General features: G+C 32.6%; 2 protein-coding genes across 4 annotated transcripts; one reads left to right on the top strand and one right to left on the bottom strand.

Moving 5' to 3' along the window:
* The first annotated feature begins 1,677 nt into the window (after nucleotides 1-1,677).
* On the top strand, nucleotides 1,678-5,798 carry LOC107891197 (uncharacterized protein At3g28850). 2 transcript variants are annotated; one of them, XM_041100761.1, is made up of 4 exons: nucleotides 1,678-1,879; nucleotides 2,370-2,451; nucleotides 2,730-2,852; nucleotides 3,643-5,798. In XM_041100761.1, exon 4 carries the CDS (start codon nucleotides 4,633-4,635, stop codon nucleotides 5,515-5,517), a length of 885 nt encoding a protein of 294 aa, XP_040956695.1. In that variant the 5' UTR covers nucleotides 1,678-1,879; nucleotides 2,370-2,451; nucleotides 2,730-2,852; nucleotides 3,643-4,632; the 3' UTR covers nucleotides 5,518-5,798. The 2 variants fall into 2 exon arrangements, with proteins under 2 accessions (XP_040956695.1, XP_016671400.2); XM_016815911.2 differs by having other exon boundaries at nucleotides 1,689-2,132.
* Nucleotides 5,799-8,043: 2,245 nt separating this feature from the next.
* Nucleotides 8,044-11,752, bottom strand: LOC107891198 (uncharacterized). 2 transcript variants are annotated; one of them, XM_041100760.1, is made up of 4 exons: nucleotides 11,063-11,752; nucleotides 10,353-10,508; nucleotides 9,561-10,241; nucleotides 8,044-9,299 (listed from the first exon to the last, which is right to left on the bottom strand). In XM_041100760.1, the coding sequence occupies exons 1-4, from the start codon at nucleotides 11,396-11,398 to the stop codon at nucleotides 8,226-8,228; spliced, it is 2,247 nt and encodes a 748-aa protein (XP_040956694.1). In that variant the 5' UTR covers nucleotides 11,399-11,752; the 3' UTR covers nucleotides 8,044-8,225. The 2 variants fall into 2 exon arrangements, with proteins under 2 accessions (XP_040956694.1, XP_040956693.1); XM_041100759.1 differs by having other exon boundaries at nucleotides 10,353-10,529; nucleotides 11,063-11,720.
* Nucleotides 11,753-24,852: the final 13,100 nt, after the last annotated feature.

Below are 24,852 nucleotides of genomic sequence, written 5' to 3'. Positions count from 1 at the left end.
AATTGTAAAGAAAGCAAAACTTTCTTTCTTTCTCTCTTCTCCTCACGTTGGATGCATGGAAGATGATGGGGTGGTTGGTTTTTTTTTTCATCTTTCTTTCCACATATATATACTAAACAATAAAATAATAAAATATTATTTAAAAATCAAATTAAAATATTAATAAACTAATATTTATTTATTTAATCTAAAATATCTCCAACATCATCATTATCTTCTAGATTTATCTCTCTTATTAAATGACCATTTTGCCCTTTATGATCTTTTAAAATTTCATCATTGAGTCATCACTTAATTTGAAAAATTACGATTTAGTCCCTCAAAATTCTTCATCTTTTTCAATATGGTCCTAATCCATCTATTTTTCTTAGTTTCTAGATCATTCCACCATTAAAATATTTACACCTTTGGTCCTTTAACTTTTTTGTATTTACACTTTAACCCTTCAAATTTTGAATATTTACTCTTGACCTACAAAACTTTTCTCACTTTTGCGATTTAATCCTTTCTTGAATTAATATGTCATAATATACTTCCCAATGTTGACATAACTCAATATTACCCTTTTATCACTTTATTTCCTTATTTTACTATACTAAGGATAATATCTTACTGTAGAAATTTTCAAAATATTACATTTGTAGTCCCAAAACCACTGTTCCGACTAGGCCCAATTTCAGGCTGTTACATAAGGAAAGCGATTGTGACGTAGACTAGGTGGCGACAAAGGCAACAAAAGAGGTTATTGTAGTAACGGCACCATTAAAAAAGGATAACAATAGCGACGACAAGAACAAGAATACGAAACAACAAGCACAGGGGGTCAATGAGAAGTTAGATGTCACAACGCTGGGAAAGCGACAATTAGGGAGGAGGAGAATATGACCAAATTGATAGAACTTGCAAATGTGAAGGGTCAAAATTGTTGGATTATTTAGAATTAGGATTAAATTAATAGAATGTGTAAGTGTTAATGACTAAATGTGAAATTATACCAAATAAAAAAGGCTACTTTGTCATTTTCATTGATGATTTAACGAAAAGTGGCTAAAACAAAAACAAATGATAACATTAGTGATGAAAATGAAAATTTTGATAGTTCGAGGACCAAAATAGAAACACGCTAATAGTTGGGCGACTTATTTAGTAAGTTTATATTTGGGACACTCAACTTCAAAATGTTACAAAACGGTCATTGAACTATTTGAAAGTTTTCATTTAAGTCACTAAACTATTTGAAAGTTTTTATTTAAATCATTGGCCTATTAAGTTTTTTTTTAAGTTAGGCTAGCAAGCTCCAAGCAATAGTTTGACAATCGATATAGTGGATTAGTACCCATCAACGAGTAGAAAAACATACCTTATATTCAAGTCAATTTTACGGCCAGTGTCAAAGATTGAAGAAGAAAGATGTTCCAATTTTGATTCGTAAATTCGTGATGTTTAAATCTGTTTCATGAAAAAAAAATTGTGGAAGAGAAGGGAAATAAGAGATTTCGATTAGTGCAGGTGGTAAAATAGAGAAAGCTAGACAAACAACGGTTTTAATAGCCTAAAGACATAAATGAAACATTTAAATATTTCAATGACCATTTTATAATTTTTTGATGTTGAGTGACTATACTGTAAATTTACTAATAGTTTAGTGAGGTTAGTTCAATACATTTTTCTCAAATAAATAAAAAAGGAAAATTTTCTTCTTCAAGAAATACCGGGAAAACGACAACTAGAGACAACCGATTCAAAAGAAGAAAACCCTCATACCGGTCACCGCCGACTAACTGCCCGTCTGGTTCTTCCAATTAACAAATCCTCTCCTGCATCATGTTGACCCAACACCATCCAACAGTCTTCATTGCTTCGGGTTCTCAAAACAAGCGTACAGAATCTTTCTTTCTCCTTCTCTTCGTTGATTTCCAGAACTCGTCTCTCAACCAACACAAACAAATCCAAGATATCTCCTCAAATGGAATATATGTATTTATATATTTTTAAAAAGATATAATTGTTCTTTGTAAAATCGAAATCTGATGGAGATGATCCAGTACAACCGGTTCATCGAAACTCTCGTGCTCCTATCGTGTTGTGTCTGGTTGTTCCGTTGACCGTCGCCAATGACGTCAGATACTGCGGTTACTCTATCTAAACTCTAGCTCCACCGCTTACAATTAATTTTGATTTTATTTTTATTGTCATTCGCTGAAAGTTCTATTATTTTAATTGCGCCATTGAGTTTACTTCCATTCAACATGAAACTTATTTACAGATTGTTCTGGATTACCTCTCAAAATTAGAATTTGATTTGATTTTCTTTTAAAACTTCCTATTTGAGCTGATGTTGTAGAAAATAAATAATAATACTAATGCAGATAATGCTGAGTATGATGTAAAGGTTCATGGAGTGATCCAATCGCTAGGGGAAGCTTGCGACCTGATTATCTGCAACAACCGGTAAATTAATCAACATTTTCTCGTAAATCTATTCGTTATTTGATGTATGTATTGTGATTTGATGCTGCTTGGGACGGTATGTGTCTGCATATAAAATATTGGTTTGCAGGGTGTCTTGTAGTTCCCAAGCTTTATACCATTTATTGTTGGTTAATTGTATGTTCGCTTTGTGTCTCGTCCGATAATTGATGATGCTATTTGTAGTATGCAACCAAAAACAATGTTGTTCCTTAGCTTTTGATTGTAGGTGAGTTGTATTTTCTTTAATGATAATGCAGATGCAGCAATATCTGGGGGACATTGGTGATCGAGTTCTCATATTTTGGATGGCACATTTACGATGAGACTCATCATCTTCCTGATGAGACATCCTATCTTGTTTCTAGGGGTGGTTTCATCCAGTAAGTCCCAACTTAATGTTTTAGCAACTTGTTGGTGAATTGTTGGAGTTTTCTTTTTAATACATGGTTGAATCAATGTTCTTGCATAAGCAGAAAAGTTAAAATACCTTGTTGCAATCCTATTTGTCTAGTTTTGGTAATGTTTGCTTTATTTTAGGAATTAGGATGGATCAGAATAGGGGAAAAGACCTTTTTTTTTTAATAAAGAAAAAGGTAGTAACAACTAAAAAGGGTTGGAGAGCAAGGCCCCAATTTGAGAAACTAATTTCAGTGGTTGATATTTTCCTTTAATTTTGATCTCAGCCATGAACAATTTGGGGTTTTGTGGGTCTGGAAGTATTCTGAATCCCATCCTTTCTCATCCAACTGGACTCAAAAAACTTTTCAAAGAAGTAGTATTATTATTTTGATCTAAGGACAAACCTTTCTCTTCTTTGTATTTTTATTATTATATCTATTTTATTCATTGAACAAGTGATTATCGGATGCTTCTTACTCAAAGAATCTTTGGACTTAGATTGAAGGTTTTATTAAATCATAGCTGTTCTGGTCTGAATTTCAATTCATTCATAGGGTCTTTTTCATTGTATTTGCATCTTATTAAAACCATGGAAATGATCCCCCCTTCCCCCTTATGACAAGCTTGAATATAAAATCACAAGATATCCAAGACCTGTATGGGATAACGCCGCGTAACACTGATGTCCATTTTTATAATCAACAAAAGGAATTGACACCTTCGTTTTCCCCAAATGAACAATACCTCTGATAACAGTTTAACCTTATGCAGGGTTCGTACTTTCTGACGATGAAGATGTTCGATGCAAACAAGCATGAATTCACATGCATTCGTTTTGATTTTAACTTTGGGTTGGCATCATCTGTGGCTGATAGTTGAAAAATTACAATGCCTTTTTTTTATCCATGTAAAGTAGTTTATATGCTATATGTTACTACCAACTCTGTCCATATCATTGCATGTATAGCTTGGATTATCCCATTGAGTTGTTATCGTGAAAAGTTGGCTTTTTTTTTGTAACCTAATGCAGAGTAGTGACCACGGATGGCACCTATCCAGTGGCTGATATTTGGCTCACACCCTCTTTTCCTAGCCCATATGTGGCTCTTTTTTATAACATAATCTTACTCATCGATCTCCAGACCATCAACTGAATGCCACCATGTTATCATGTTATCAAAAAATCTTGGGCCATTAACTTTTCAATGATAGGCACAAAAGGGGAACAAATTTGGGTTAGGGACTTTCAAACCTATCAAGTTGGATTTCATAGGACCAATTCTAAAGCATCTTGATATCATAAAATCTTGAGCAATGTCAACTATTCAAGATTATGCAAATAGTATATTGAGATCTGTGCCATTAAACCTCTATTGTTAGGCAGCTCAATTATGAAACTAATGAATGACGGACACTCTTGTCATTAAATTCTTATAATTTTCTCTTACAACAAATTATTTGATTTCAAGGAAGAAAAGTAGGGCGGGGCCTGGCTGAATGATGCATGTTCTTCCCTTGTGCCATTTAGAGGCAACCAAAATGTTGGTTATGGGTCAGGTTGAGTGGAGTCCTATGGTGGAAGGGTCCACTCTTTCATTGATCATTGAAAACCTTTAAAAGCATCCAACAAACAGCCTTTTCAGTTTTCAGTTTTCACTTTCCTGCCGCTGGGAACCCATAAGAGAAACTTCATTATCCTCTTTTTTTCTCACCAATATCTGCTCTTTTTCGTCATTCTCAGTCAAAGTTTCATTCTCTTCCATGCTATCCCTTCTCAATTTCTTTAAGTGGTTCCAATGCATTTTCCGGGGTTTCTTGTATCTTATCACAGTAAAAAGAGATCAAAGGCATGGAGGAAAGGTTTCTGAAGAAACCACCCATGTCATCAACACATCGAAACAGGGCTCTGTCTTTCAGCTTAACCCCCAAGGCACCTTCTCCAATCAAATTTCCCATAACCTGCCAGTAGTTGGTTTTAAAGACCCAAAGGATGAAGAAACCGAGTTGGAATTCGATGTAGGGGACCAAGATAACATTACACCCTGCACAGAGTTGAAGAGCATAGTGGCTGGAGAAGATGATTCTCAGCTTCAAGTATCTTCAGAGACCGTTATCAATGATGATCATAGCATTCCAGAAGTGAAGGAGGACACTGAAGAAGGTCCATGTTTAACAGATTTTGAAGAGAAATGTCCTCCAGGAGGAGAAGATTCAGTGGTATTCTACACAACAAGCTTGAGAGGAATAAGAAAAACATTTGAAGATTGCAGCAGTATGAGATTTGTTTTAGACAGTTTGAAGATATTGGTCCAGGAGAGAGATGTTTCAATGGACATGGAATTCAGGGAAGAACTATGGAGGATATTGGGTGGCAGAGTGATTCCTCCCAAGCTGTTCATCAAGGGCAGATACATAGGAGGAGCTGACGAAGTTTTTCGACTTCATGAGCAAGGAAAGCTGAAGAAGCTGTTGGAAGGGATACCTTCAAACTGCCTGTGCACAGATTGTGCCAATATGAGGTTCCTGGTTTGCTCAAACTGCAGTGGCAGCCGCAAGGTTTTTACAGAAAAACAAGGTGACGAATTGTGCATGAAATGCCCTGATTGTAATGAGAATGGATTGGTTAAATGTCCAGTTTGCTGTTGAAATGTTAACTTTCAAAAAACAATCATCCTATCCTGTTTCTTGATGTTTGTATATTTTCCTTGCCTTATCTAACATTTTCTTAGAATCAAATTGCTACTTTTTCAAGTCCAGGTCTCAGTTAGCCTTCATGTATTAGGAAAATGACGTATGTATAAGTTTCCTTTAAAGTGTATAACAATGGGCTAAATTAATGCTTAGTTATGGTCTGATTTGGATTCATATGTAAATTGTTTAGTTTTCTACTTGATCAGCTACTATATATAACCAATGCTTGGAAACAACTCTTTTCTTAATGGTATTTTTCTTTAGTCAGGTTTTTTTATTTTTCAAGGAAATCCATTTGGAATGCTATTGTCACGGTAACATGTTTGATTCTTGTACTCGCTTTTTCCTTACTTTTTGCTTTTGCTTTCCTGAGTTTTCTTTTTCCTGCCTTTGGTACTTCTACCATAATTTTAGGGTAAAAGTTTTAACAAAGTTGGTAATGGTATCAATCAATAGGATTAAAGTTGGTAATTTTAAGAGCCAAAGAATAAAGGGGGGCCATTACCAACCAATTCCAACAGTAAAATCAAAGTCAAGTCATGATGAAACCAAACCTGAAATTTTATGTGTAAATGTTATTGAGGTAAAAAATAAAACAATATTTGTGTAATGTTTGAGAGATAAGAAGTTATGTTGCACCAATCAGAGATACATACATATATATATATATATATATATGCTCTTCCTTTAAGATGTAATTTAAGTTACAAACAGCAATAAAAAGTGATCAAAACTAAAGGAAAAGGTAACTTTGTACACAATTTTCCCTTCACCTTTTACCTTAAATGATCAGCAAAGGCAGCTTTATTAATTTCATACTCAGAATTTATAGAAACAGATAACATTTATATAATTAAAATTAATATGAAAATATGAATTTTTTTAATAATAGGGAATAAATATATTTAGCATATATTATAAACATGATTAATATAATATTAAATCAATATATATATTATACATGCACTATTATAATATATAATAATTTATATATGTATAGTTTAATCATCATTATACTTTACATAATCTATGTATTTCTTATTATAGACGTTAAAAACATGATTAATATTGAACAAATAATTAATAAATATACAAATTATATTATACTATATCGTATATGACTTCTTATTATAATCTATCATATGAGTATTAGCAAGGATTGATGAAAAGATTATGGTTAATTGTGAGAAATTCAAAATTTTTATTCGTGTGGCGGAATTAGGAAGAAAATGTTCATCAGAGCTTAACAGGGATTTGGATGTTGTATTATCTTGTGCGTCTTTTTCACCAAATTGGCTGGGCATGGGTATCATTCAATTTGGTAAAACAAAATGAAGCTAGAGCCTATCTGCCTGGTAAGAAAAAGATGGTTTCTACCACTAAGAGTAGGGACCTATACCCAAAGTTTGATGAGAATTCAACTCTTACCATCAATGTGACTTTATCCTAATCAATAGCTTACGAGAGTAATTATCTAAATAATATTAGGTAAATTAAGTAGAATGTCTGGGCACATCAGTTCCAATATTCTCTTATATGATATATTTTTTTAATTTAGTCATATGATCAATTCTAGAATTTGATTAGGTGATATTTAAACCCAAAGTTTAATATGATCATAAAATACTCTGGTCCAATTCTTACTTCAATGAATAACACGAATTCATGACTGTTGTATTACCATACATGTTGATTTCCAATTCAACATATGAAGTTTGTGAAAGAATTTTATAATCATTCAATCTCCAGTTGAACACATAAAGTTTATGTGCCAAATTGTGAAAATAATTAACCTTATGATTTTGAATTGTGTGTTGAATATTAACTTCTTTTTATATCATCTTTAGTCCTTAATTCTATAATCTAATTAATTCACTCCGGAAAGGAAATCAATTGTAACATCTTTGATTAAATTCCCAAACACAATTTGTTCCTCTAATAGTTCAATTTGGTCAACAGTTTTATGTTGCGAGATTGCAATAAAAAAAAATCAAATTTATAATTCTTTCGAGAAGTGGAGAGATTTTCTAAGCCAAATTTTAGTATAATAATTTAAAATCTCAAGGAATTTGGGAGAGCTAAGGGAGGATGCAGTAGATAAAAAGTTGTGGAGGGAATCAAAAGATGATTCCCCTTGAAAGATGTTTTTATTAGAGTCATACAGCCACTACTATTAGATTCCAACACTGAAAAAGCATAGGCTCAAGTCATAGTCATAAGCTTTTTCTTCTCTCATTCTTTTGGCCAGGAATCATATTCATCATCTGGAACCACATATAGAGCTGTTAGATTTTCCTTTACCATCAGTCTGCAAAAGAACCAACTCATACAACAGTAAGAACAAAGTTGACAATTGTTAAAGGATATAAGGCATGATACAGAAAGGAACATGCAAGTTTCCTGTTCCCTAGAAAGATGGCCAGTGGGAAAGTTGTGCAATTGAAAAGTAAAGCCAAAAGGCTCAAATGTAACGCCAACACATGAGAAAATTTTATGTTATATTTCCAGTCAACTTAGATGAAACACAACATTTGCCAAAACGATCAAAAAAAGCTCAATAGGGTTCCGTTCTGTTAAACCGCATTCACGTCATAAGATACAAAAAGTAAAAGAAAAAACCAAGTTAAGAGTAATCATACTTTTCCTAGAATTTACACAAGTCCCTATGCAGCAATTTCAGTTAATGGAACTTCGACTGAAAGTGGCACGGATGTAGTCATTGGAGAAGCAGAAGTCTCGCGTAGTGGTTGCGAGAACTCAGTATAGTGGAACTCAATCTGTAGTCGGTGATGCAGTGGTGTTGATGCCATTAGACCCTTCTTGATATCCGCCTGCAACTCCCTAATAGGTATAGCAGCCAAGAAGCTCTTTATGTATTCCTTGCAGGACTTCTTACCCTGGCAAACAACCTCCTCACTGTCCTCACTCTTGATTGATTTCTCAGGTTTGGTTACTACAGCCCCTGCAACACAACCCTCCTTCCCATTGACCTGTTGATCACCCGTTGACTTATCACCTGATGATTGAGCTACATTTGGTAGCTTGTGAATTACAGTATTGCGGTCAAATTTCAAGATGTATGCTTGATTGCATCCCTCATAAAGCCTCTCTCCTAACGTGTCAATAATATAGTAAGCTTCTGGGTCAACCTTTAGGACAAAAAAGTGGTCATTCCAACTAACAATGTAAACCTCGGGGAGATCACTATTTTGACATTCCGAACCAGCACGACTAATCTCATCCCATATGTTATCAAAAGACATTGCACCATGCAAAAAGTCAAAACTTCCCTCATCCACACCCTCTGGATGGAAAAACCCAATAAAGGACTTTCTTGGCACTACAGAAAGAGGACGTAATTTTGCTTGGAGAACCGTCTCAAGATCAAAGTGCTTGTCAGGGAACCGCTCCCTGTAGGATTCATTCTCACAGAGTTTCCTCCATTCCAATGAGCCTTCTCTGATCAAACTATCAAATTGAGACTTAATAGGCATCAGATCACGGTTGTTCTGAAGCCAATCAGCAATAACAGCAACAAGGGCTGTACATGCACTTTCACCAGCTGCTCGCTCACTCCGTTGATCAATAGAAGCAAAAAAGACCTCCGATTTAAGTTTCATGCGTCCATCACGGCTTACCACTTCTTTCTGTTCCCAATTTCCGATGGCGAAACTATCATCCCCAAACTCAGAAATAGATGTACGGTTTGCAGATGAATCATCATCTGTCTTGCGCCACTGCCAAAACAAATTATAGTTATATTTATAACTTAATATAATTTGGTAACAATTGTGAAGAAGCATAATAATAAGCATCAGAAAAGATGATAAAAACATGTAACACCCATGTTATATGATAGTCGCATCCCCAATCAGATACATAAACTGATAAACACAAGCATCTTTGTATGTGCATGAATTCATAAGAAACTGCTAAGCTAGCCAGTAATATGACAGCATTGATGGTCAGAAACTAAATAATCAAGAAATTGTTCTTACCCCAGGTGCATGAGATTCATCAGAGCTGAGCTGCCGGCGGTCGAAATCAATGTCATCCCCACCTTCTTCTCCATAGCCTTTCTTTAACAATGGTTCCCCTTTTCCTTTAGGAGACCTGAAACTCAGCTTCCTTTTTCTCCAAGACAAAATGCTGCGCTTGGAACTCTGCAGTAGGGATGGCTCTGACACCAGTTTAGCAGAATCCTCGACATTTGAGCAGCCAACATCCGACTTACGGTTACTGTAGTACACCCAATCCTCATCTCCCTCACTGATCCTCATGCTAGAGTAAACTGATCCTCCAGCATAATTTGCATCAGCCAGAGTACCATAACTAAATGACTTCCTGACAACAGAGTCATCTTTTACCTCATCCGATTCTCCTTCCTCGGAATCGTCAAGTGAATCTGTGTCCAATGGATACTCACCATCATCACTCCTGGCAGAACACCTTCCTTCACTGCCTTCATCCTCACGACAGGCTTTTTTCGCTCCCCTGGTAGAAACTCTCTCTCTAAAAAATTTCACTTTTCTTAGACCAGCTTTAATTGCAGAAATCTCATCCTTTTCCATGGTCACAGTTTCTCCAGACTGGAGAGGTGATGCAAAAGGCACTAACGCTCGCTCTATAGGCTCGTTGATTTCTTGAGCAATTCTTAGTTCCAACAGGCTAAGCGATATCTACATGGTGAATTGTACAACTTAAAATTAGAATATCTGAAAACTGAAAAGAACACAGATGAATCAAACATAGTAGACTTCAGCACCATAAAAACTTTAATAAGCACATACACAGAGTCGGGGGCAAAGCTCTCCAGCACCGGTGGAGAGTATGAGAGGTATGTTTAACTCAAGCTCTTTCTGCTCAGCAGCAGAGACATGTTCAGCAAGATTCAATGATGCTACCCCAACAACGGGAACCTTACTCTTTGGTCCCTGCTTCAAACCCTGCATCAAGAAAGACAACTTCTTGAAACCAACACTAAGAGAAAATTCACAAAAATAATGCTAAAAAACTATGATGATAAACAAAATATGGAGGTAAACTAATCCACCACAATATTTAACATATTATGTTTGATAAAAGCTAAAGCAATAAAAAATTTCAGGCAGAACACAATTAGCTGATTCCAATAGCAAACTTTCAAAATATGACCAACTCTCCAACAGTCGATAAAGAAACAAAACAACCAGTCTAATTGTCTAAATGATATTCAATTCAACCAAATTAACAGTAAAAAAATTCTAAATTAAATCCAATGTTAAGAACATGTACAGAATACAGATCAGCCAAAAGATCTTCATTTAAATTTCAAGACCAATCAAACAACCAAAACACAGAAAATAACAAAAAGTTGATAGACAAAAAAATTCTGAAACAAAAACTCCTCCATAATTTTATCACCTTTTCTAAAAGAAAAACTTTATTTTCTAGAAACCCACAAAAATAAAAGAATCTTTTTGTAAAAAAAAAAAAAGGAATTTGTTCATTTTAGACTTACATTCAAGGCAGAGAAAGCGATCTCCCAAGGATGAAATGCATTGTCTTTATAAGCGGATAAGTTACAAAGGGTTTGAAACTCCTCATCCCACACAACGACGCCGTTCTCGTCAACGCCGTCGACTTCTTTGGTGAAATTCCTCTTAACCGTTCGCCTTAAGGAACTGAGGGAAGCCTTTGGACCTTTCCATCGAATCTCGATCTTTAGTTTCTCAGGCTTCTCCCAACCTTCCCCGACCAGATCCCACCCTTCTAATCTTCTTACAATTAACTTAACCTCGTACTTTTTTGAAACCAAAGGCGGCCATGGTCTCCACCTCATCATCTTCACCACCATTTTTCAAACAGAAAAAAAAAAGAAAAAGAAATCCTTCAATCACTCGAATTGTTTATATTCTCGTGAAAACTCAACGAAAACCAAAAATCCTGTTTGATTTCTCTCTGATCTTTTTGTAATATAAACCCAAAAATGGGGGGAAAACAATCTTGGGGGTTCTTGAAACAAAATACAAAGGGAAAAATGAAGGGAAGTTAGAAAAAGGGATCAAAAATGAGGATTTTGATAGTTGGAAAAGGAAATGAAATTGATTTAGAAGAGCGAAAAATGACACACTCTTGGGACATAGACAGAAGGGAAGGGGTGGTTTTTATAATATAAAAGCTGAGTATAAGCAGAGAGAGAAAAGGTATTACTATGTTGTGGGTATCGTCAGGGGGGGATTTAACGGCGTAATAACGAGGGAGTTGACTTCCGTTCTCGTTGGTCTTTGTATTTTTCTTTTTAAAGTTATAATAATTTCTTTTGCTACAAAAAGTTATTAAAATTAAAATTTAAATATTTAATTTAACTAACTAAAATAAATTTGAAAATAGAACTCAAACATCTCTCATATGCTTTCTTTGTATTTTGGTTTTGGTTAATTTTTGGAAACTCCATTTTGTTCCAACTACCTTTTTATCCTTTACCTTTTCTATACTCTAAAAACCTTATCTCTATCGATATTAGTGAGTATGATTGAGGATAATTTTTTATTTATATTTCTTAACTTAGTACAAATAATTATTGGAAATTTTATTAAATATTTTCAAAGCATTCCAAATACTTATAAAGGTATTCAAAAACATGTTTTAAACGCGTTTGAATTTATCTAAATATATTTTTAATCAATCCAAAACGTTTTAAGTGTTTTAAACTCATTTTATACAAGTTTGGAAAATTGCATCGATACTTGGGTTGGGTGAAGATTTACCAGTAGAAGTAAGTCAAAGAGCACTTCAAGCATACCTTCAGACTTCTACCGATACTTAGGAGGATTTCTACCCATACAAGTCCGCTTCTATATAAGTCCATTTATACTCATATATCTTGTGAGTTATATCGATACAAGTCTATCTGCAATACTTCCAACGGCTAAAAGTTATCCCCAATGGCTATAAACAATCACAAAATTTTTCCTTGTTATATATACACATCAAGAACACTTCAAAATATAAGAGATGACATCCAATCATAGAAAACAAAAGAAAAGTCTCAAATTCTTCATTTTCTCATATTCTCTTGTACACATCTCTTAAATGCTTATTACTAGATATTTTTATCATTCTGATTTCAATTCTTTGAGAGAAAGAGCTTAACACTTGTAAACACACACCTTTGAAAGGCTTTCATTATTTACATTTTTTCTTTGTTTTATAAGAATTACTTAAGGTTTTTGAGGTATAAAACCTTAAGTAATTTGTAAAAGGTTATAATTAAGCCTTGTAAAGCTAAGTCATAAAAACTAGAGGGAATGTTTTATCTTAGTCTTGCGAAAAAAATAGAAATTGTAAATATTATACCTTTTCCTTGAAAAATATCAATTCAAGTATAGTTAATTGGGAAATCATTGGTTGAGATATACCAAAGTAGTGGAAGTAGGCAATTAGAGCCAAACCACTATAAATTGAAGTGTCTAAGTTTTTTTTGCATTTCCTCATCCTTTAGTAAAGTTTACTGAGATTTTTAAAATACCAATTCACCCTCTTATTGGTATTTTCGAGTCTAACAAGGCTCATGAGTCAAATAACATAAACTTATTTAAAAGAAAGATAATAAAACTAATAATAAGTTTTAAGGTAAACCACATCTAAGATCATTTAACTAATAATAAATTTACATTTTGGTTATTGAATTATCTAAAAGTTGCATGATGGTTACTAGCTCATTAACTTTGCAACAGACGTTAGACGTGACAATTAACTCATTGTTCATCACAAGGTAAACTACACCCAATGACCATTAACTATTAGTAAATTTACACTTTAGCCATTTAATTTTTTTAAAAAATGTTACAAGTTGGTCGTTGAATTATTTAAAAAGTTTTAAGGTTTTAAGGACATTTTCACAGTTGTATTACAGTAATCTTGTCACTATCCAACCTCCTCATTTGGCAAAGAAACATATTGAACCAGTGGTTTTTCCCTTCTATTTCAATCTTGTGGTTTTATTTTCCTCAAATGACCTAAAACCTTGTTGATTTAAACATAAAACCCTAACGAGTAAGCTCTTCGATCTACATCCACTATCCCTCTTCTCAATGAGACTTTATCCTTGGCATTTTAGATTAGGCCTCCGTCACTTGGAACTCTCCACTATCTCCTAACTAAATTTACTACACTCTAGTCTCTCTTTTTTATATTTTTATTCTCTTCTCTCCAATTTTCTTTTGTCCATTTGCTTATGAAAGTTTAGCGTTTTTAAGTACTAACTTAAATAAAAAAAATTCAGACCGCAATGTATGAATAATTGTCAAGTTCAGGGTTTAACTTGAACACAAAAAATAAGACGTTAAGTTCAGATCACAAAAATAATTTAACCAATAAACAATTAAATATGATTAGTGTTTTGTTTTAAAAGGAACACCAAATTAACTAAGAGCAGCTGAATGAGTAGAAATTCCTTGAAATTATCTCCTCATTCCTCAAACCTCAAGTATCTGATGCAAGTTTTATAGAGAAAATATACATCATACTTTTAATCTTTTTGAAGAAAGCTTTAGATATTTTCTCATCATGCTCAATAAAAAAAGAAAAAGAAAAAGGGCCAATCTTCCAAAAATATTTTTGTAATTTTTTTATCAACACAACGTGGATTAAGACGTTGTGTAAAAAGTTTCAAATATTTTTTCTCTCGAAGTAAAGCCACAAATTCTTTATAAGAGTAAATGCTGGGCCACAAATTTCTTTCCGTTGGTGGTCTGGGTTATTGCCACGTTTCATACACATGCTCGGTTTGATTACTTAATCATCTTTTTTGACTAATAAAATCATTATTAAAACATATACTTTAAGTATTTAGAATACTAATAATATTTTTATTCAATAATTATTATTTTTAATATTTTATTGCACTCTTAATTATATTTATAAAGTAAAAATTTCACTATATCAAATAATATCCCATAAGAAACCCTACTCTTTTCATATGGGTTTCTCAAATGTTTATATGGACATTTTCTAGAATTAATATATTATTTAATAATTTAAAAAAAGTGACCTTAAATCACTTTTTAGTATAAATTTCAATTTCCATCTATTTAATGAAAAGCACCGAACCATTGACGACAAGTGAAGAGGTAGTGACTTTTTAAAATTAGTCGGCTGAATAAAGGCCAAAGTATTTTCTCTCTTAAATTTTTAGAAGAAACAGCCACGAAAAATTCTAATAAAGAAAACCAAAAAGCGACAAAATATTTGGTGTTACAAAATGCTGTAAGCAACTGAGAAATAGTAGTACGTCCTTTTCGAAAATGGAAGAGTTCTGTACCATTGAAAATAACTCCAAATTTTTATACATAAAAACAAATTTGTGAATTTAATTGCAACGAAATCCATAGAGTATTAAAAAGAGACAAAATTTGGAGGCAACAGCAAAATGATGCAATTGATACTTACCTAAAACCGACCACGATGTTGGCCAAAAAGAGCCAACCACTCTAATTAGTTAATTAAGGGATAAAAACAATATGTACTTAAAAAAAGTTAAAATTTTCAAATTAATCATTGAATTTTTTTTAATTAAGGGATTGAAAGGTTTGTTTTCTTTTAAGAAAATCAAGAGTATGACATGTGTCACAAACACATTTGATGTGATGAGATTATTATTTGAGAGAAAATTTATCTTAAATTTTAAATATCTATCCTACTTTTAATTGATTATTTAATTTACAATATTTTTATAAAAATCTTATATATATTTTTAACCTTAAAATTTCATGGCTATCCTCTTAATAACCTTATTCTTAAAATTCAAACATACATTCCATTATTCAAAACACAATGTATCTAAAAAATATCTTATATTTAATATTGAATGTGCACGTCGAAAGCTTGCATTTGGTACAAAAAGAATGTGAGATGATGTAAAAATATTTGAAGATGTAAAGTAGAAGATGGCAGGCAATGGCATGTGGATATACACATGAGTTTTATAGCAGCAGCACCACAAGCAGACCAAAAAAAGATGAAGTATGAATGGCTGTAGTCTTTGCAGTATTGCATCATCAAATGAAAACCAAAATTCTTTGCAATACATAAAATACTGTACATCCAGACTGTGCACTGCATCACTTCTGCCCCTCCACTCATATATCCATCTTCCTTTCTTTATGCTATAATATATGTTATATATTAAGTTTTAATGTGTTCACTATACAAACTTTGACATGTGGTAAAAGAGAGAAAGTAAACATTTATGGAGGGAACATTTGCAATATAAATCCCTCCTATTATTTATGTATTTTTTTAAAAAAATAGCAAATACTCGTCGTAGATGGTGAAGAACAAGCTCCATTTATATAACAAAGGCTTTAGCCTCAGCATCAATAGAACATTATGACACGTTGACAAATGGCTTTGTCACAACTCAAGCTAGACATATCTGGAGTGATTGCAAACACTTAATAAGATAATGAAATTAGTCTCGTATGGTCTAAAGCGGAAAGCAAAAATCGACAAAAGAATCGAGCATTCGCGAAACTAGAGAGGACGACAACGAAATCATCCCTAAAATCACTTGTAAAACTAAAATTACATGAATAAGTAAGACTAAAAAACATGCTACAAGAGTAGGCAAAAACTTCTAAAACTGAAGACTTATTAAACAATAGAAAAATAAACAAAAAAAATATAAAACTTAAGACAACATAGGTCCAAATCGACATGTGAAATCATTTATTATTCTGAAATACTCTCAAACCAGAAACAAATTAAGAAGTTAATGAAGAGCCACCCACGTTCCAAGAAAAACTACTGGTGGCCGATGGAGTTTTAGCAAACAACAGGCATCGTCATCTATCCGTCACAACTTGTGAAGACAACAAAGATACCCATAAAATAGATTTACAAACTGAAAAGAAAGAAGATGAATGAGAAGAAGAAAGAAAAAAAGAAAAAATTGATAGGAGAGGAAAAATGTGGGCAATAGCCAGCCTGAAGACTGATATTGCCACTAAACAAAACAAAAGATAAGAAGCAAACGGCTTGAAGAAAAAAACACAAAAGTTTTTAGATTTTTTAAACAATTTTTAATAGTGTTTCGTAAACTATTATTTCATAATAAGTACTTCCATATGTTTATATTTAATAATTCAACTTATAATTTTACATAATAACTTACTGTAAATTTTAAAATCATTTTAAACAATTTTTTTAAGTTTATTACTATTTTTACAAATTAAACACACTATTAATGTTACAATAAATCATTTAGTGTTCATGATATTTAAATTTAATTAATAATTTACATTCATTAATTAATAATTAAAATTAAGTATGGAACTATATATATAAATAGAATTTCACACAATTTATTATAATATTTATATTTTTAAAATATTGTTTATTTGAATTCAATTTAATACCAATTATCATGTTTTTAAAATTAAACTTATATATTATTATATATTTTTTAATGTTGCAACCATATTATTAATGAAACGTTATAAATTTTATGAAATTTTCAAGAAATAATTAAATGCAATTTAATTAGTAAAAAAATCTAGTATATATGTATACGAATCAATGATGATATTTGAAATTAAAAAAATGCTAATCATAACTGAAGAAATATTGCAAATAATTTATGTATTAGGTTTAAGTTAAGTTGTGTTGGGATCCAATTGTATGTCTATTTAGTTGATAATTTGCCAATTGAAGTGGGACCAAATCCAAATGACCAAACAAGCAATATAATTATCTTTATGGTTATGGATTTTGATTTTTTTTCTTCTCTTTTAGATTTTTAGTTGATATCGATGCATGCCTACTTATGTTAGGTTATAAATGAGTATATATTTCACATAAGTATACTAATCATTTTTTTATATATACATGATATCAGAAACAAGTACTTTTTTTAAAAAAAAAATCTGAATAACAGGAAAGGCGGTGGGTGGAGAAGAAAAAGCTAGTGCTTTAATGGTAGTCGAATGAATGATGGGTTAGGATTTTGACTATGAAAAAGATGAGTGGGGGAAAAATGAAGGGTTATAACTTAGGAGGGCCACGCATCAACCCCCACTTTGATTTAAACAAATTTCAGGCTAGGATTGAGGTCAACCTGGAGGGACATCTTTTTGCCTTGTCAAACTTCCACCATCACAATTTGTCTTGTCGTCTATCTGTGTTACAGCTCTGTTATTTCTGCAAACGCATGTCTGGATATATATATATATATTGCTGCTTATCTTTTGAGCAGAGATTAATTTGGACCTTGTATTGATGGTTTATTTGAAATTGTAGATCATATTATAGGCAGACAAAATGATAGCTCTTTTTTTTTAACCCACTACACCTTTACTTCATTGGTCATGAAAAGCCATTTGTTCTGAAATGAGGAAAAAATGTAACTGACACAATGTTGATGCATGTTAGGGCCCTTCTTGCCCCTACCAACTGTGATATGAATGGATAACTAGTCATTATTATTTTCAGAGCAACGATCAACGTTTTGTTTAACCTATTTGGTTTAATTTTGAAGTGTTTGGAATCTTTGTATTTTACAAAAGATTCGGTAATGTGAACAAATAAAATAGCTGAGGTAATAGGTTCTTTCCGGCATGGTTAAGGTCACTGTTTAGTTCGATTTCCTTTCACTAGGAGAGCTAATAACGTTATGTACTTTATTCCAATGAGTTGGGAAGAGCTTAAGATTAAATGTATTGACTTAGGTTAGAATGTTTTTCTGTGATTAAATTTTTGTTATTCATTTATTCTATTGTTTTCTTTTAAAAAACAGAGAAATTTGTCCTGTGAAAAAGGGGTTATATTGATTATGGGAATGGAGAATCATATAAATCTTTGAAAACCAATGAATTAAACAGAAAGAAACAACCTAAGGGAAATGGTATTCATTCTATTGAGTGGGAAATAAAAAGAAGTCAAAACCATTGACATTATTGTAAAATTAGACATTTTCTCCCGAGTTAGCATCGTTTTATCAAAGCTTTTGAATTATTATAGAGGAAAAATGATGAGATAAAATTTCTCCGAGGAACTAAATCCAATTGCTTCAAAATTGTGTAGCATTGGCAGTCATCACACACAAATTTGTCAAACTTTTAGCCCTGCTTTACTATTGTGACCACACTTACTCCATTTCGGCAAAAGATTCACGCCCAAGTTCCATAGCTTTGGGTCTGCTATCCCGATCATGATTTTCTTATCCCCACAGAGAAAAGTCTTTTCCTTTTGGGAGGTATTTGGTACCATCATCGTTAGGATGTGTTTCAATGACTGTTTTGAACAAAAATTTTATTTACATCAAAGACTTACTTTGGTGAAAATAGTGATTTTTTAAAAAAAATTCACATGTGATTTGAAAAGAAATTTTTAGCAACTAAGAATGTTGAATTAAATTCCACCAATAAGGTACCTTTTTTCAATTTTATTTTCCCCAATTGTTTGATAAAGTAGAAAAGTGAAATAAAATAAAATAAAAACAATTGAAAAATGCATAATTTGAATTATCATGCATTTCTTTCTCATTTTTTCTCCTCCCATTATTCCAATTTGGAATAATTGATTTTTAAGCATTAAGATGGGAAATGATCACCGCTCTTATTTTCTTTCCTCTCACTTTTCTTCCCAACCAAGCACACCCAAAATTTATTTTCTTTCCACTTTTCCACCCCCTCTTACCGTCCCTCAACTTTTCCACCCAATCAAGCACACCCTTAGACTTTGCTGAGTAAAGTGGAAAGAAAATTGAAGGGGTAAAAAACTAAAAGGATGGAAAATATAATATTTCTTTTCATAAGTGTGCTTGGTAGGAGAGATGGAAAAATGGAAAGAAAATTACTTTTCCTTTCCATCCATTGCTTGGTAGAGGTGAAAATGGGAGAAAATAAAAATAAAACATTTGAAAAATACATAATTTAGAACTAACATGCACATCTCTTTTATTTTCTCCCCTCTTGTCATTTCAATTTGGAAGGATTGTGTTGACACATTTGAAGGCAATGAAAAGTTATGTGATTGTTTCTGTGGCTGAAATAGTGGCCATAACTTGAGACACTTTTTCCTTGCTTTATTTGTCTATTTTTAGAGTTGCCAAAATTTAGAATAAAAGTACTGAGTTATCTGCTTTGAAGATATTTGGATGAGTTAAAAGCCTAAAACATGAAGACCAATTGAATAAAAATTGAAGACTTGAAGATTGGTTATTTGCAAATCAAGTAAGTCACTTTCTATATTTGAATACATTGAATTGCACCGAGACTCTTATGGAATTATGCCAAGATTATCCTCTATGTTGATTTTTACCTTTACTTTATAGAAAAGTGATAAGACTATGACTTTTATGTAAGCAAAACTTAAGTAGCAATATAAACTTAAGTTTTATTTAGGTTAAAGTGAAACCAAGAGATTGAGAGAGCACAAATTTATTCAAGTTAGGAATATTTTATGTTTACATTGTTTTTGTAAGCAAACAAGAGAGTCTCTTGTATTGCAAAACAAAGGTTTCCAAGAGGGAAACTTAGTGTGTAATACCCCGAAAATTACTACAGTAAGTAAGTAAGATAATATCATTGATATAGTAAAATAAGAAAATAAAGTGATAAAAAGGGTAATATTGAGTTATCTCAACATTGGGAAGTATATTATGATATATTAATTTAAGAAAGGATTAAATTGCAAAAGTGAGAAAAGTTTTGTTGCCCAAGAGTAAATATTCAAAATTTGAGGGGTTAAAGTGTAAATACAAAAAAGTTGAAGGACCAATAGTGTAAATATTTTAAGAGTGGAATAATCTAGAAACTAATGAAAATGGATGGATTAGGACCAAATTGAAAAGGTGAAGAATTTTGAGGGACTAAATTGTAATTTTACCAAATTAAATGATGACTCAAGGATGAAATTTCAAAAGATTATAAAGGGCAAAATGGTCATATAGAGAGAGAGAATTCTAGAAGGTAATGATGATGTTTGTGATATTTTTAATTAGTTAATTAGATCAATGTTATTTAATTAATATTTTATTAAAAATTTTAATATTATTTTTTTATTAAATGATTAATATAAAAGGGAGGAAAGATTATGAAAAAAATCATCATCTTTTCCATGCAACCAATGTGAGAAGAGAGGAAAAGAAAGAAGTTTTCCTTTCTTTACAATTTGGTCCTCCCACAAAAAATTCACCATTTTCACTTAAAAATCAAAGAAATTTTCATAGCCACTATATAGCCCAATTTGCCTGAGCCCAAAACAGTCCATGTACAATAGGCCAAAACGGCCCAAATCTTTAAAACCCTAAACAACCCATTGGGGCCCAAAAACTAAACAGCACAGGGAACCCTAGGGTTCCCTGCCCTTGCCTCGTGCCGCTGCTACCCATGTGCGCCTTCAGCGCGCACCACGCCCGAGGCCTGCCACCTCCAGCTGCGCCTTGCACCAAAATGGCAAATACTTGCCTCCGTTGACCTCCATCGACTGCAAAAGAAGGCTGAAAAGGATACCTGCAAGAAAAGACGAAAATAACAGCAGCAACAGTAGCAATGTTGGACAGAAATGATAAAAATAAAATAGAATAGAACAGATTTTTAGGCTATAAAAGCCATGAAGAAATGTAATCAAGGGGGAATTCGATTGAAAAAATATTGCTAAATCAATAAAATCGAAAATCTTTGAACAGAAGGTTTTTTTTCTCTTTTTTCATTCCGTTTTTTTATGATTTGTTTCTGTCTTTCTCTTTTTATTATGTATGTATATATATGTATATAAGAATATATATAAAAAATGAGAAGCAACCTTACCTGGACTGGTGCGCCGTCGAAGCCATCATCTCCTCTACTCGGATCGGAGAGAAAGGGGAAGGTTTTGCGTCGAAACGGCATTCTTAGGTGCCTCCAGTTCTGTTTTTGAGTATTGTTTAAATATGGATAGGGCTTAGGGTTTTCTGAGTTGATTTTAAAAGGGGATTAAACGACGCCGTATAGAGCTTGCTTCAGTGGCTCTAAAATGGTGTCGTATAAAGCCTATACCCGATGACCCGATCCAACCGCGGTTAGATCCGCGCGTTTTGGTATGGGGAGGACTATTTGCGCGCCAGGTCCTCCACTTTTGCACCTTGGTTCAATCTAGTTTCTGTTGCTTCTTTAAATTGAGCTGCTTATTTTCCTACTGATTTCATTTTAGTCCGCATTACAGTGCTGCGCTTTGTAGATTGGGATATTTCCCACTTTGGTCCCCATCCTTTCATGCGCGTCACGCTTCGATCTATTTCTTTGTTTTTTTTTTATTTAGAAATCAAGGAAATTTCCATAGCCACTGTACAGCCCAATTTGCCCGGGCCCAAAACAGTCCATGTACAACAGACCAAAACAACCCAAATCTTTAAAACCTTAAACAGCCCATTGAAGCCCAAAAACTAAACAGCACAGGGAACCCTAGGGTTCCCTGCCATTGCCTCACGCTGCTGCTACCCAAGTGCGCCTTCAGCGTGCACCACGCCCGAGGTCTGCCACCTCCAGCTGCGCCTTGCACCAAAACGGAAAATACTTGCCTCCGTTGACCGCCATCGACTGCAAAAGAAGGCTGAAAAGGATACCTGCAAGAAAAGATGAAAACAACAGCAACAACAGTAGCAATGATAGACAGAAATGATAAAAATAAAATAGAATAGAACAGATTTTTAGGCTATAAAAGCCATGAAGAAATGTAATCAATGGGGGAATTCGATTGAAAAAATATTGCTAAATCAATAAAATCGAAAATCTTTGAACAGAAGGTTTTTTTCTCTTTTTTCATTCCGTTTTTTATGATTTGTTCCTGTCTTTCTCTTTTTATTATTTATGTATATATATGTATATAAGAATATATATAAAAAAAATAAGAAGCAACCTTACCTGGACTGGTGCACCATCGAAGCCATCATCTCCTCTACTCGGATCGGAGAGAAAGGGGAAGGTTTTGCGCCAAAACGGCACTCTTAGGTGCCTCCAGTTCTGTTTCTGAGTATTGTTTAAAGATGGATAGGGCTTAGGGTTTTCTAAGTTGATTTTAAAAGGGGATTAAACGACGCCATATAGAGCTTGCTTTAGTGGCTCTAAAACGGTGTCGTATGAGGCCTGTACCTGATGACCCGATCCAACCGCGGCTAGATCCGAGCGTTTTGGTATGGGGAGGACTATTTGCGCGCCAGGTCCTCCACTTTTGCACCTTGGTTCAATCCAATTTCTGTTGCTTCTTTAAATTGAGCCGCTTATTTTCTTGTCGATTTCATTTTAGTCCGCATTACAGTGCTGCGTTTTGTGGATTGGGATATTTCCCACTTTGGTCCCCCTCCTTTCACGCGCGTCACGCTTCTTTCTATTTCTTTGTTTTTTTTTCATTTCGCCTCTAAGATTTTGTTTATGTTCAATTTAATCCCCCCTTTTGTTATTTCAGCTGCTTTATTATTAAACTAGCTATTTTAGTCTTATTACTACTATTATATTATATCATTAATATAGTATTATTATTATTATCTTTTTTATTATTATACTTATTTATATATATGTATATTTTTACGATTACTATTATTATGCCATTAGTTTTATATTATTACTGTTATACATATTTTTTTAATTTACTTATTTAAATTTAAATATATTTGTCCTATTATTATTACTATCAAAACTATTTATATATATCTTTATATCTTATTATATATATAAATATCTCTTTATAAACATATTTTTATAACCTATATACATACATACGTTTGTTATACATACATATATGTCTATATCCATCATACATTCTTATAATATATATATACGCCTATAATTTTTATTTATATATATACTTATGTTTATGCTTTATAATATATATACATATACATATATACTTATTTTATTTATTTATATATATGTGTACATATTTATACTTTTATATTGTTGTATTTCATAATTTATATATATACATACGTGTTTTTTATTTACATATACACATACTTATACATATTATTTATATTTCAAAAATTCATATTTTTCTTACGTATTTTCTATATTTTATAATTCATATACATATTTTTTTTTCGCAATACATATTAACATCGTGTCTTTTATCATTTCGTGTTAAATTAATTTTATCCGATTCATAAATTGTAGTTTTAAAATGAGTAGCATTTCGTATTTTGAGATTTGAGAAGGTCGTACCCTAACTTACTGGGTTTCGATTTTCACAATAAATCTAAATACATGAATCTTTTCAAACTCAAGTTTTAAATGATCTCGGGAATTAAGAAAAGACCGTGTCCTAACTTACTGGACACGATCCCTTTTTTAATCCGATATAGCTGAATATCTTTTAAATAAGTAAATTTTTGGTATTCATTCGTGCATCGGGAATTCAAGACATTGTATCCTAACTTACTGGATATAATTTTCTTTCTCGATTAACGTAAAATATGTCATTTTCCCGTAAATTTCTTTAAATTTCTTTAAAGTTTTCTATCTTCGACACTAAGACATTAACTAATCAACTAGGCACCAATTTTTGGGCGTTACGAGTGTGCTAATCCTTCCTCGTATGTAACCGACTCCCGAACTCGTTTTTCTGAATTTCGTGGACTAAAATCGTTGTTTTAATAAAATCAAATCGTTTATTAAAAACAACCACTTTTCAAGGTGATCCGATCACACCTTATCAAAAAAAATCAAATCGTTTATTAAAAACAACCACTTTTCAAGGTGATCCGATCACACCTTATCAAAAAGGATTGGTGGCAACTCACGTTTTCGTTTTCGTTTTCGTTTTCAAAATCCAAGTCGACCCCATTTTTATCCAAAAAAAATGGTGTCAACAGCCACCAAGAGATTAAATTGATAAGGAGGCAATGGGGAGCTAGAATATCAAGTTAGATTCAAGAAATAGAAGCTGGAGGAGAGAGAAAATCAAGTTAAAGATTGAAATCAATAGTACAAGGTAAGAACATCAAGATTTTAATATATTTTTAAGTTTGATATTATTGAAAAAGTATGGAAATAATGTTATAGTAGAGTTTTCTTATATAATGTCTTAAGTTCTTGATATATTAGTGAAGAGAAATAAGTGAAAGTGATGAGAAATATTATAGAGAAAGGGAATAAGGGAGTTATACACCTAGTAATCAACATTTTGCACTAAAACAGTTTTGGACAGCAGTAGTAGGTTAACTTTGAAAAATCACCATAAATTGTAGAAATTGAATTAGAGCATGAATAAAATATGAAATTAAAGCTTATTAAGTCTAGTTTCTCATAGAAGAAACAGTGTAAGTAATGGAATTGT

The sequence above is a fragment of the Gossypium hirsutum genome, chromosome D09, assembly GCF_007990345.1.
Source record: "Gossypium hirsutum isolate 1008001.06 chromosome D09, Gossypium_hirsutum_v2.1, whole genome shotgun sequence".
NCBI classification, from domain to species: domain Eukaryota; kingdom Viridiplantae; phylum Streptophyta; class Magnoliopsida; order Malvales; family Malvaceae; genus Gossypium; species Gossypium hirsutum.
This window is presented reverse-complemented; position numbering and strand designations above follow the sequence as displayed.